Source organism: Grampus griseus, assembly GCF_964374135.1.
Source record: "Grampus griseus genome assembly, chromosome: 10".
Taxonomy (NCBI): domain Eukaryota; kingdom Metazoa; phylum Chordata; class Mammalia; order Artiodactyla; family Delphinidae; genus Grampus; species Grampus griseus.
In genome coordinates this window covers 81803869-81818228 of record NC_139004.1, presented here as the reverse complement: position 1 = coordinate 81818228, position 14360 = coordinate 81803869, and the positions used below count along the sequence as shown (strand labels likewise).

The 14360-nt window shown below is 39.3% G+C and overlaps 1 protein-coding gene across 2 annotated transcripts in view; it reads left to right on the top strand.

Moving 5' to 3' along the window:
* The window catches only part of SUCLG2 (succinate-CoA ligase GDP-forming subunit beta), a 262725-nt gene that overhangs the window by 52615 nt on the left and 195750 nt on the right, over positions 1-14360 (top strand). For both annotated transcript variants that reach the window (XM_082663227.1, XM_082663226.1), the window contains exon 2: positions 7860-8001. In XM_082663227.1, the coding sequence (XP_082519353.1) occupies positions 7860-8001 (142 nt within the window). The remainder of the gene's footprint in view (positions 1-7859; positions 8002-14360) is intronic.

The following is a 14360-nucleotide window of genomic DNA, read 5'->3' as shown; positions in this document are numbered from 1 at the left end:
GGGGATATTCTGCTCAAATGAGATGGAAAATAAATTTACCTAGCACAGATAACACATTTTAGATGCTTTTCAAACGTGAGGTTTGTGTGGTCCTTCCTCTTGTAAATTACTGTTTGGTGACTGTTGAGTGAATTAAGTATAACATTCCACTATTAGAGTTTAAAAATACCTCCCCAAATGCATTTAAAGTGAGCAGCAGGACACCAAGGGCTCTTCTTTATTGTTTATATGATCACCTACTATTTTCATTCTAGCAATTCCTCAGTGTCTCCTTGTCACCCTTTTCTCCTGCTTTGTATTTCTATATTAAATAACAGTAGCTAACCTTTTTTTGGGTAGTTATTATATGCTGGGCGCTGTTCTGATTGACTTGTACTTAATCCTCACAGCATCCTATGAGGATGGGCCTGTTAGTTTCCTCCCTTGTAAATGATGAAACTCATTTCAGCTATTTCTCTCATACTTAGAGGGTAGCTTCCCTCTGTACCCCTGTTAGAGCTTAGGGACTCCGCCACAGGGGGCTCATTAATTGGTTAATTAATTTCTTTACAGTGTGGAAAATGGGGATAGTGTAAATGGCAAGTGGCCAGCTCGACAAAAAGGATGCTATATTTTCAAAGGTTACCCATATGAAGGCCCCACACGAAGGCCCCACACTTTAGCCTGAACACACGTAAAATATAACAGAGTCTCAGTACTCACATTCCTGCTCTTTCTTCCAAGTCTGACTTTATTCTTTCCTTTCCATAGGCTTAGGTTTCTAATCATGATGCTGCTTTTCTTTATCTGTCTCTTCAGCATGTTTTCTTTGTGAAGCAGGAGTTGACGTGCTGGTGTTTTCATATTAAGGGCTAAACAGAAAAGTGCTGTTATTATTATTGTTGTTATTGTTATCTTCCTCTTATAAACGAGATTCTACTTAATCTCTTTTCCAGGGCAACAGTGAAGTGGCTTCTTTATCAGTGCCTGTTTTAAGCAAGCAGGCCTTTTATTTTATGGTACTCATATTGAGACACATCAAGTTATAGCTGTCTTTTCATTTGCACCAACACGTTTATTTGAAGCCTAGTATTTCCTAGGTAATGTGACTAAGGTAGATTTATGGGTGCTAATTTGCATACAGAATAACATTGGCAAAAACTAAAATATAACAAACACATACCAACTCTTGACATGCCACTGCCCCACCGAGCATCTGCCTTCCTTGCCTGTAATGAGAGGGAAATATATTTTCCTCTGAGTTTACAGCTAATTCCTTGTTTGTATTCCACTGTCGTCAATGCTGTTGAGAGCTCAAAATGAGGTTTAAGAGCCTCTTCCTATCTAACAGCAGGAGTTTATATTAGAGGTGATAGTTCTGTGTAACAGAGAAGGCAGGCTTTTCCTCCCCCACCCTGATTTCACACCACATTTGAAGAACCCCTGCTACATTTAAGTACGAGTGCAAGCCCTTCATTTTCTAGGCAAGTTAATAGACTCGAGGCTGTGCATTTGGGTTAAAGCTTAGGTTTGATGACTTCCTCTCAGTGTTGTTTTTGAGTAAATTGATTTTCATTCCACAAATAATAAATGTTTTTTTCTATAATTTTTTATTTGTTTGTTTTAAATTATAGATTAGGTTAAACATCCTTTGATCACCATGTTCCTGGTCTGCCCTCCTCAGATTTACTGGCATTAAGTTTGGTGAACTTCATCTGGCCCTTTTCCTATACATTTACTTACTCATATGTCTATCCTTGGAATATACAGAATATTGCTTTGTGTGTGGACACATGTGTCTGAAATATAAATATTATTCTACTTTATATACTGAAAGAAACTTGCCGTTTTCTTCTAGTAACGTGTCTTGGAGAATGGTCAGTGTTAGGCCTCCATACTTATCAGGCTAGACTAGTCAGTGACGAAGTTATTCTTGAGATCTCAGTGGTCTGTTGACCACTGAGGTTTATTATTATTAAATCAAAGGTTTATTTCTTTCTTTTTTTTAAAAAAAATATTTATTTATTTATTTTTGGTTTCATTGGGTCTTTGTTGCTGCGTGCGGGCTTTCTCTAGTTGTGGCTCACAGGGGCTACTCTTCGTTGCAGTGGCTTCTCTTGTTGTGGAGCGCAGCCTCTAGCCGTGCAGGCTTCAGTAGTTGTGGCTCGTGGGCTCTGGAGCGCAGGCTCAGTAGTTGTGGCGCATGGGCTTAGTTGCTCCGTGGCATGTGGGGTCTTCCCAGAGCAGGGCTCAAACCCGTGTCCCCTGCATTGGCAGGCAGATTCTTAACCACTACACCACCAGGGAAGTCCCAAAGGTTTATTTCTTGTTCATGTAAATGTGACTCAAAGGCAAGGGTCCTCCATGTAGTAACTTGATAATCCATGCTGTTTCAACCCTCTGACTCCACCGTCTCCACATGTGGCTTCCACGTCCTTGCAGCCACCGGAAAAGGGTGCTGGAGGGTTGCTGGAAAGTTTTGGCACGCTAGGTGCAGGAGAACTGAGAATGGAGGGGAACACATGGATAGTGGTGCTAGTCTGTTGCCACAGGAGTTTTCAGTGCTTCATATAGCTTGAATATATTGTGGTTTAATTAGCTGGTCTCCTATTTGATGGGCATTTAGGTCACTTCCAACTTTCCCCTTTATTATGTACAACACTACACAGAAGAGCCTTATATGTATCCCGGGTACACATGTGACTGTTTTGCTAGTTTAAACACTCAGGAAGTAGACTTCACAGTTCAGAGGATGTGGATGTTCTGGTTACCATCAGTGCTGTCACATGGTTTTTGAAGGTGGTCATACTGGTGTTTGATTTGCATGGTTAGTGTATGAGAAAGAAATACCTTCACCAGTGACATTATCAAACTTTCATTTTTTCCCCTATCCAATGTCAGCTTTGTTCCTTTTGGCAAAATGGCTTCTCATTTTTGTTTTAATTTCTATTTTCCTGGTTGTTAGTGAGTTTTTTATTCTCTCTCAGACTCTGTTATGCTGCCTGAGTGAAGCGGGACTGTGGAAAGTCAGGCTGAAGAAAGACAGGGAGTGCAGAGAGCCAGTGGTCATATGTGGCTCACACGTTCTCCCTTTGGGGGCACCCAGCTCAATGGCATTTCTTTCTATACTCCCTTGATCAATTTTTTTTTTCCCTCCCATGGCGATATTTCAGTAGTCTTTACACCTCTGATTTTAAAACTGCGGGGTGAAGGATCCTTTCTCAGTCGTGTCATTTGTTTCTGTGGAGCTGTCTAATTTTGTGTTTTGAGTTTTTTTGTGAATTTTTCCCTGCTTAGTCATTGTCTTTTTATCTCTTGGTTCTCTTTGTCCTTTCCCTCATTTTTCATTCTTTTTCTTCTGTCTCTGCTCCCTTGTTTCCACTGGCTGTTAAATCTTTATGTGCTGCTTTTCTTTTAAGGTGTATTTTCCCCTTCCCCTCCAAGCTTAGAAATGCTTGCTCTGTCAAAGAAACATGGAAGGGAAGGGAGCGATGGAAAGGTCAGTGCACAAATCTAGAAGTAACCAAACCCAGGAGCCCACCCCCTCCAGCTGTTTTGAGAACATGATGCTGTTCCTGATATGGTCACTTTACCAAAATCTGTATGAAAAAAGCAAAGAACATTGGAATTAGTCCATTTCTCATTCTGCCTCTGGCTCACTGTAGGATCCCTAGGCATGTTACTTCTCATCTTTAGGCCTCAAGTTCTCTGACTCTAAAATGAGGAGGTTGGATCCCAGTAGTCTTTCTATACCTTGGAACCCCAGTATATGGAACATGTGACTTCCTGGGAAACTGCTGCAGATTAAGGGTCCAAAGTCGCCTTTATAATGGCCCACTGCCATTCCTCTTCCCCTGCGATGTCTTGAAGGGGCGCCTTCAAAATCTGTGGAGCAACAGGTCATTTAATAGGAGTTAACAGGGAAGATAATTCATGACAAAAGTATTAGAACAATTAGAATCCATACAGGGCTGGGGAGGCCACCCAGAAACTGGCAACATTAGGAACCTTCTACCAGCCTGAGGAGTGGAAGGAGTGGAAGGGGGTGGTGTTGGCAGAGTCCAGGCCAGCTTGTGGGCGCAGGAGTCATGGTGGCGACACAGCAAGAGCTGGAGTTATGGAAGGAAGGGCTGTCTGGAGGGACCTGAGGCTTCAGAGGAGATGCAGTCACTGTTGGAGTGGCCACCTGACTTAGAAAGAGGAAGCCGAAGCCTGGTATCTTCTTCTCACTGTCCTATCTCCAAACAGTCTCAAATTTAGGCAGGAGCCAGTTGCAAAGAACACAGTTTGAAGGCAAGCAGGCAAATAACTGGCAGAAACAACTGAAAGGCACTGGGTCAGATGATCTTTAAACTCTCTTCCATTACATTCCAGGGTTCATAGATTCCCTGGAAGATTCCTGACTTCTGCATTGAAGATATTAGTCTAGGGTTTTAACAGGTCGCTCTACCTAGGAATTGGAATAAACTACTTCTTCTACCATTTTAGAGTCTTGGGACAGCACCTGCTCACATCTCCACTTCCCTCCCTCCCAAAGCCTGGAGCAGCTGCATTTCTCCTTACGTGCGCTGTGCCAGCATTTCATGAGAATCCTATTCCTGGTAGATTTTTGACCTTTTGAAGACAGCAATATCTTGCTCATGCCAGTCTCAGTATTTATCACCAAGAGGCCTCTGGGAATGTGGAGCCAGAGGACAAACGGAGGGAATCAGTAGTATTACAGTCGAAGCTTTGCAGTTTTACAATCAGCTGTGATAGTGGGCCAGTGACTAACCTTCAGCCTGGGTTTCCTAAACGGTAAGATGGTTTTATTAGGACAGACTAGATGCTATAGATGGGCTAGGTTCTGCAGCAGCAACAAATAATCCCCAGAATCTCAATGGCTGAAAGTCCACAAAGGTTTATTTTTCACTGCACATTCATTGTGATTTACCTGGGGATGTTCAGTCCTCACTTTTAACCCCTGGCTCATAGATCAGCTACCATCTTGAATATTGCCAATCCCCAGGTCGAGAGAGAGAGTGTTTGGGTGGGTGGGAGGGTTGACAATCAAATGTTGGACCTAACGTGTCACGCACCATGTGTGCTCATGGCCTTATTAGCTGGAACTAGTTACATGGCCTCACCTAACTTCAGCTAAGGCAAAGAAGTACCTGGAAGGAGGACAGTTAGGAATATTTGTTAGTTTTCATTAATGATAGTTACAGAGAAAGATAATAATACTTCTCATGATTTTTTTGGCCATTAGATAATATAAATACTGATTATAATACCTAACCTGTAGGAAATGCTCCATCAATAATAGGTAGAACAATTATTATTGTTGTTATTATTATTATTCAGCAGCATGCTTTACACCATCCTTCTACTTAGTAACTTCTCTTCTTTTTTCTTTGCCATGAAAATGCAAAAGTAGACTTAACTTGTTCCTGTCTAGACGTATCACAAATTCTTAATTAATGAAGTTGAGTTAATGAAGTCTTAGACCCAGTCAGGGACCCTACTCTTCCAAGTTTAGGATTGACAAATATAGGTAATTATTCTGTAAAACGATCACTTTGTGAAGTGATAGCTTGAGTATCAGCAGTGGCTTTGGAACTATGTTCACTGTGTTGGTTTTCAATTTAAGAGCCACAGACTTTAAGCAGCTTTTCATTTTGAGTCAGTGCAGAAACAGTCAATATGTATTATATGTCTATGAAGCTGGTCTCTGGATCAATTGCAATTAGTTTGCAGCAGATTGCATTAACATATCTAAAATTAATACAGTGAGTGTTCTGATGAAAAGAAATTGACCATGACCACACTATGGCTGTTTTTAGTCTCTCTCAAATGTCCTTTTCAAACAATATTTCTTTTTTTCTTCTGTTAATGGTTTTAAATTGGTACGTCAACATAAACTTAATCTATTGATCCTTCCCCATTGGCCTTTTAAAAGTGGTCCCAGAATATGTCACATATCATATTCAATCTCTTCTTTCTTTAGGGGGCTTTTACTAAATGCCTCAAACTGAATTTTTTCTTGGCATGTTACATGAGGTGCTATAAAGACTACTAAATTGACGAGTACATTCATTTTTGAATTGTTGTGTTTTTCAAATTACTAATATTTCATCAAGACTTAAAAATTCAGAAATAAGAGTAACAAATCATATACAGTTAACGAATTATATACAGTAAACAGTTGTGAGCACTGCTTGTCTGACAGTTTATTTTTATCTTAGCATTATCTGTTTCTAAAGAAGAAGTGCAAGCAACTTCAATTTTAATAACATCGTTACCAATATTTATAAGGATGGAACAAAGACAGAGCTTGAGGCTTGATCATGTTGAAATTTGAATTTTTTTACAAGTGTGTGTAAATTATGTTTATTTTAGATCTGAAGGACTTTTACTTTTTTTAGAGAAAGTCAGTTTCTGGAAATGAAAAGTTATCTATATCGGGACAAAAAAGACAAAAGGCAGGATTTATTTATTTGGCTATCTAACTGGTAATTTTTTAGTATCTTCTGTATGCCAAGCACTATCACATTCTTCATAAAGACACAAAGAAGTTGAAGACACACTCTGTCCTTGAGTAGAACCCAGTCTTGCTGTAAGGTTTTGGAGCCTCTTTGGAATGCCTCTCTTCCAAAAGAGCTTCATGAGTGCGTTGTAGCTTGGAGATGCCAGAAGAACGTGCCATTTTTAAGGACACATTAAAGGTCCTGAAAGCTAGTGGTTCCATGTGGTAAAGCCCTGTGGGCCTCAGTTTATGGTCTGCATGATATTGCTCGGACATCCACTGAGGTCCTTGACTGAAGCCGCTAGGAGGTATGTCAGGTGATCTTCCACCACCAGTATTGTGAGCCAGTTGTGTGATTGATTTTTTGGTTGGTTTGTGCATTAATGGCATCGTTATCTTACCTCTAGTGAACTGTGGTTCCTTTGCATCATAACTCATGGATAGAAATGAAACTAAGTGTATTCATTTTTTTCTTTTTTTCTTTTCTTTTAAAAACAAGGCTTATGGATTTGATAGGGAATGTCAGTCTTATTCTAAAGCATGAGAAGAATTTATTTGTTCATGTCACTCCGTCCTTTGATTATTTTCTTCTAGCACAAATATAAACTAATTGATTAGTGCATATTGGAAAACCACTTTCACATGATTCTTACGCAGAGTTACTTTAATACACAAATTGCAGTTTTTAGGAACTAGTAGTTTCATTAATGGTGACTTTTTCAGGTTACTGTACTCAACTTTGGTGTGTGAAAGAGATAATCTCATTAAACACATAATGACTGTACCTAGGGTCCATTAGAAACCACAACAAAGAAGTGGATTAGTCTGTGGCCCATTGACCTCAAAGAGTTGAAACAAATTTCCTGAGATACCTTATGATGATTCATGCTGTGTGTACAGTTATTAAAATAATGCTTTGAGCTTTGTTTGGAGTGGAGATGGGGGAAAGCATATGCTATATAACAGAGTCCTTAACATTTTTTAAAATAACTTTTTACTGAAGTCCTTATAGACTCACAGGGAGCTGCAAAAATAGTGCAAGAGTACACAGGTGTACTCTTCCCCCAGCGTTCCCTAGTGTTGACATCTTACATGGTTTGAGTACAGTATCAAAACCAGGAAATTGACCTTGGTACATTCCTGTTAACTAAATTACAGACCTTATTCATTCAGGGGTGTGTGTAGTTGTCCTTAACATTTTTGATTAGAAAAACAATTAAGCATGAAGAATTCATTATAGATTTTTTTTTCTTTTGCCTCCAAAATCTCTGTTGCCGATTGCCTTCTGAGGGTACCTATAAGACTGGCCCCATAAGTTGACTGTTATTTTTCATGCTGTTGTAAGTCTCCTTATCTCTCTCCCCAATTTCTCTAGGTGGTTCAGTTAACCCCCAGAAGATGGTTGAACCTGCACGAATACCAGAGCAAGAAACTAATGTCTGACAACGGAGTGGAAGTTCAAAGATTCTTTGTAGCAGACACTGACAATGAAGCTCTGGAGGCTGCTAAGAGACTAAGTAAGCTAATTCATAGTAGGTGACGTACGCTTGGCCAAATCAGGGAATTCACAGGTAGTGGTTTGTCACCGGCTATACTAACAGTGACAGGTACAGTGTAGAACTTTGAGTTGCAAGAGCAAAATGTCCAATTAAGAAAACTTTATTCTGTTACATGAGATAGCAGCATATGGGGTGCCACTCTATGGTAATTTTTCCAAGTCTCTCAGTCACCGTTTCACCTAGTTCTCTTATCTGTGGTTTAGTGGCTGCAAGAAAATTGGTTGAAGAGTGTAAAGTGTCAGAGAGAAGCCCGTTGCAGGGTAAGTCAGGCAAGACAGTTGGCATCCTTTATTAAGTCTCTTAGAACATGCGGAAAGTTTCCTCTGAGTGACTGGAGGAGAGAAAGGGAGGAATGTGCATTTTGAAGTCCTTTTTTGTTTTTTTTTACATCTTTATTGGCGTATAATTGCTTTACAATGGTGTGTTAGCTTCTGCTTTATAAGAAAGTGAATCAGTTATACATATACATATGTTCCCATATCTCTTCCCTCTTGCGTCTCCCTCCCTCCCACCCTCCCCATCCCACCACTCCAGGCGGTCGCAAAGCACCGAGCTGCTCTCCCTGTGCTATGCAGCTGCTTCTGCTGACTTTGGTTCAGTGTTTGCCCTTTCATTTATCAGCTCTGTAACTTTGCGTAAGTACCTTTTCTTTTCTGTGCCTCAGTTTCCTTGTCTGTAAATCAGTGCTAATGTGTTTACCTCCCAAAGCTATTTAGAGCCTTTAAGGGAGACTGCACACTGGTACATGGTAGAAAATCTAATCAGTTTCCCTAGTTATAGATTGAGAAATTAGGACTCAGATTTTGCTATTTTTCAGTGAATATTCCTTCTTTTGCCATATAGAGTCTCCCGTTATCAGTCTGGATTAGCATTGTCCATTAGAAATATAATGTGAGCCACACAAGTATTTTAAAATTTTCTAAGTCACCTTAATAAAAATAAAAAGAAACAGGTGAAATAAATTTTAATAATATATTTTGTTTACCCCAGTATATCCAAAATATTATCATTTCAAAATGTAATTAATATAAAACAATTTTCAAGGGGTTATTTTATATTCTATTTTTGTGCTAATGCTCACAAATCTGATTTATATATTACATCACCAGGACATCTCATTTCACAGTAGCCACATTTCAGGTGTTCGAAAGACACATGCTGTCTTGTGGCTACCCTGTCGGACAGTGCAGATCTGGACTCTAGAAGGATGTGCATGTGCATTCTTTGCCTGCAATCTTGGAGAGCAGTTGTTTGCCATTAAAAAAGAAAGCATAGAGCATCTGCTCACTGGCCTTTCCCAGGCAGCTGTAGCAAAGTTTGAGAGTGCTCTGTATTTCAATTTTCCAATTTTCTGTACTCTTTTAAGAGTAGGCGATGAGGTGCTTCGGTTAGTAATTGTTCTTTTATCTCCCTTTCAGAGTTCCCCCTGGTGCTTATACGCCAGATCCTTTCTCTGTTATTTCAGTTGAAATGTATATTTATTTTTTCTTTCAACAAATAGTTATTGTCAACCACGTTTTTAGGTCTGGTGGATGCAGCTGTGGAAGATGAGCAAGCCCTTTTTCTTCTTCAAAGTTACATTCTAGAAAGGAATAAATTTGTAATTTTCAGATGCTAAATGTAGAAATTGAGAGCAGTCTATATATATATATATTTTTTTTCTGCGGTACGCGGGCCTCTCACTGTTGTGGCCTCTCCCGTTGCGGAGCACAGGCTCCGGACGCTCAGGCCCAGCAGCCATGGCTTACGGGCATGTGGGATCCTCCCGGACCAGGCACGAACCCGCATCCCCTGCATCGGCAGGCGGAGTCTCAACCACTGCGCCACCAGGGAAGCCCGAGAGCAGTGTGTATTTTAAGAAATGAAAATTGGTTTTATTCCCAAGAACTATCAAAATTGGTTTTTATGGTTAAAAAAAAACAGTAAAATTAGACTTAAACCTGGATGAGAGTTCCGCAGTGAACTGTGGTAATAGACTCAGTAAAGGTTAGTATTCTAACATCATTACATTAAAGGATTGTTTTCGTTTTATACTCCTCTGGTTTGGGGATTGGGTAATGAGAGCAAGAAGTGTGAGGTTCAGGTTGGCCTTTGGTCCTCATTTTCCCTATTATTTTCTTAAATGTGCTGACACTCTAGTAGTCCAGGTCTAAGGATCCTTCTTAAGGGAATTCTGGAAGCCAGCTGCTTACCCCCCACCCGCCTTAAGTGGAGCACAGCTAAGAGAATTTACCATTCAGATTTTCAAAGAGATTTGGACTTAACTGGACTAATTGGCGTCTTAGTCATGGATTTGTTTTATAAGCATTTATTTAGCCACCACTTTGTGGGTGGGAATTGTATACTGTGTTTGTCAGACAGGATTTTTGCTCTGGAAGAATTAGCAAGGTGATATTTATATGCCAAGGCAGGGTGGACAGAGGGGAAGAGATAGACAGTGAAGCAAGTTTAAATAAAAGAAAGTTAAATTAAAAAATGAAGATCAACTTTTAAAAAAGACATTTTGGTTCCTGAGGAGTGGTTTTTAAGGAGAATGAAACTGTATTGAGAATGATGTGGCTGCATGTGTACCTTGGCCTGTGCATACCTGTGATCATCCTTTAGATTGGGTGGCCCTGGGAAGGCCTCACTGTGATCCTGCCTAGAGCTAAAAGAGAGTTTAGAGAACTAATCGGAGCACCTCATTTTCTGAATGAATGAGTAATCCTCCTCTTACTCAGTAAGTCGTTTTGGGAGAAGGAAGATCTCTGATTTTTGTTGTTGAGTAGACAGTTTTGGTCACAGGGGAAATTTATAGTACTGGAGAAGGAGATGGTACCAAGTCTAGTTGGTTAAACATGAAACAAGTTGATAGTAAATATGAAAGGAGGTATGCACATCATTGAGATTGCTTGAAGTGAGCAAAACGAAAAGGAGCTGGCAAAACTTCACCCTGTTTACGTTCTTGTCTCTGTAAGATTGACAAAACCAACAGCACAATTGGGAGTTTTACCAAGGAGATTTGAGGTTAAGGTTGAAGCTGGATCACACATATGTCTTTCTGACTGTTCTGAAAGTGGGACCTCCACTTTATAATTACAGTATTTTAATGGGAAAAAATTACATAGAAGAATAATATGTGTAACGTGCAGTAAGTGCTATATAAGATTTTATTGTTGTCATCATCGGCAGCAGTAGCATATAATTCCAAAGCGTTCACTGCTGTCATGATGCAAATTCACAGACAAATCAGAGACATCTCATAATGAGTATTCTGTCGATTGTATGTTTGGAGAGTTCACATTATACTTTGCGAAGTTTGTAAATGATTGAAATGTATTTGCTTACCTTTCTACTTTATTGATATTTGAATATGTCTTGAAATAAAATGACATTTTATAAAATATTTTGAAAATAAATACTGATATCAGCCATGCCTGTGATTTCCATTGTAATCTCTGTGTAGATCATCTTACAAATCTCTTTCTTTGTGTTTAAAGTCACATTGCTGGTTTTCTGTTTGCCATCCACTTAAGGGTATCTCTGTCTTTCCTGGCCCAGATGGAGCTTGTCATCTCTTGGTTGCTCCAAACTCTTTCTCCCTCTTAGCTCTTCCTACTTACCCAGCTGAGATATCCCTGTGTCATCTTTAATGCTTCTCATGTCTATCATATTCAGTCATTTGCCAAAGCCTGCCGTTTTTAGTGCAGCGTCATTGTTTTGCTAAAGCAACTAAACAGGCAAGATAAGGTTAAAAACTTGCCAAGGTTGTACAGCTAATAATTGACAAAGATGGGATTTCTACCCAGCCAGGTTGGATTTAATCTCTTCTCCAAGCATTTTTCCTCTTTGCTAACTTGATGATGTTCTTCTTGGGAGATTTTAATATGTGAGTCAGCATTTTTAAGATAGGAAATGCATATTAATAAGATTAGAAGATTGAATTAAAACTAGGTGTGGCAGGTTCTAAGGCACAATTTATAGGAACTGTGTAATCTGAAGATATTTTCTTAAGGATTCATTTTGTTGTATCTCTTTGGGCAATAGAACGTTTTGCTGTGTAGTTATAGAAATCTTGTTAATTTGACCATTTGTTTCAAGTGGGTAATGCAAACCTTTTGTTTCTGAAACAATTCATAATGATAAGCTATTGAGCGAGAATCCTCATTTTGTTGCACAGAAAATGAACTTACGTCTGATTGAGAGAGTAAATTTGGTTTGGTGAATTAAGTTTTTAATATATGGATAATATTCATTTCTGCAGCATTTTTTATGAGCTACCTTTTGTAATCATGCTTTCAGGAAGGAGTTGTTTCCTTTGCATATAATTTTCTCAGGAGATTTATTAATTATACGGATTTCTCCTGTATGGATTACATTTAATGTATACAGTCAGCAAATAATTACAGAATACCTATTGTGTGCATGACTAATTTTTATGTTGTGTTTCAGTTCTCTTTAAAAATGAATGAAGGCAGGGCTTCCCTGGTGGCGCAGTGGTTGAGAGTCTGCCTGCCGATGCAGGGGACACGGGTTCGTGCCCCGGTCCGGGAAGATCCCACATGCCGCGGAGCGGCTAGGCCCGTGAGCCATGGCCGCTGGGCCTGCGCGTCCGGAGCCTGTGCTCCGCAAAGGGAGAGGCCACGACAGTGAGAGACCTGTGTACCGCAAAATAAAAAAACCAAAACAAACAAAAAATGAATGAAGGCATAAGTCTTTCACATAACTCAAAAGGCCTGTCTCAAAGATGTGTATAAAAGCATAGAGGAAACTTACCTAGGACCACCACTTTTTAGTTTTTGGAATCTCCACAGTTTATTAATTATTCCATTCATATTGATATGAGACTCAACATTTGATTAAGCAAGAAGATTGTATTTCAAAAACTCAGTTTTATTTCTTGTCGGGAAAGAAATTGAAATGTGAATGGAGAAATTAATCTTTTCTCAGCTAATGATATGCTTCCTACAATGGAGATACGGAGCTTTTTATTGAACTCGGCCAGCTTTGGAGTGCTTTCAGCTACAACGTGTTTCCATTCGTCAATATGATAACTTATTCTTTTCGTTTTATATAATCACATCCTAAAGCCTGGTGAATTACTTACACCACTAAGGAGTTGTACTTTATATAAAAAGGGAACTGCTGCCCATTGACTACTGATTGACATGTACTGTTAATCCTGTAGGCAATTAAATGCGTAGTAAGCCTCCTTGATTGTTGTGGCTTTGTCATATCACATTATGTGGTTAGGATCTTGCAAAAAGATCTTCTTATAACCTTTGTGTTGAGATGGTGGTCATTATTGTCTTACAATGATAGGTGAGGATAACACTGATTACTCTGTAGTAAATCTTCTTTTTACCACCGTACCAGCTGTCCATTATTTTGAACCTGCAGTCAAGAATGCAATTGCAAGGGTGCTGACAAATGCGGGCCATCAGAGGTTGAAACAGTGTCTACTTTCTAGGAATTGTGGTGGTGACTCAGCCAGACAGCAGGTGTTTATCGTAGGTCCTGAGACATAGTAAATGCTCAATAAATATTATTGCTACTCACAAAATTTTCATTTGCCCGTGTTTACTTACAAATGCTCCCTAAAAGAACACCTGAATTGACCTTAAAGGCTTTCCCTGACTACGTTTATTAAGAGCATCCCGTTCAACAAATTGTAACCTTTAATAATATTTCCTATTGAATATATTTTGCAAAGAGATTCACCCTTTTTTATAAAATGTTCTTTTCTCTTCTTCCTAAGTCTGCACATATAAATGGGCTTGCCTGGTCATCTCCCTAGAATTCCTCTTTGCTAGAATGTCTTTTCCTAATTGTCTTGTGCTGTTCACTGAATAGAAGTAGCAGGAGACCCATCAAGTGAAAGATGAGATTAAGACAGGTTGTGGGCAGGCAGGCTTTATGGGAGTGAACATTTAGCTTCCTGTCAGTTTCCTTAGAAACAAATGAGAACAGGGCTTTGAAAGTCTATACCTCAACTTGAATTTTGGCTAAGGCAAGGATTAGTTCTTCTCACATTTTAACCAATAAAAATAATAGTGGTGGGATTTAACCTTTGGCCTCTTGCCATGTTTGTGGCATCATGGTGAGCATTTTGTAAGTGTGATTTCATGTAATCCTCATTTAAACCAAAGGGGCTTTCCTTTTGGAACTGGTTCCAAATATCACCATATCCTGTGTGTCTATGATTGTGTATTCACGGTGACTAACATAATTTTATTCAGTCTTTTCAGTTCGTCATTAATGGACTTATTTATTAATTTTTTTAAAGGTACCTCATTATGAATGAACAAAGAAGTTATGTGCATGGTCTCGTTTTCCAG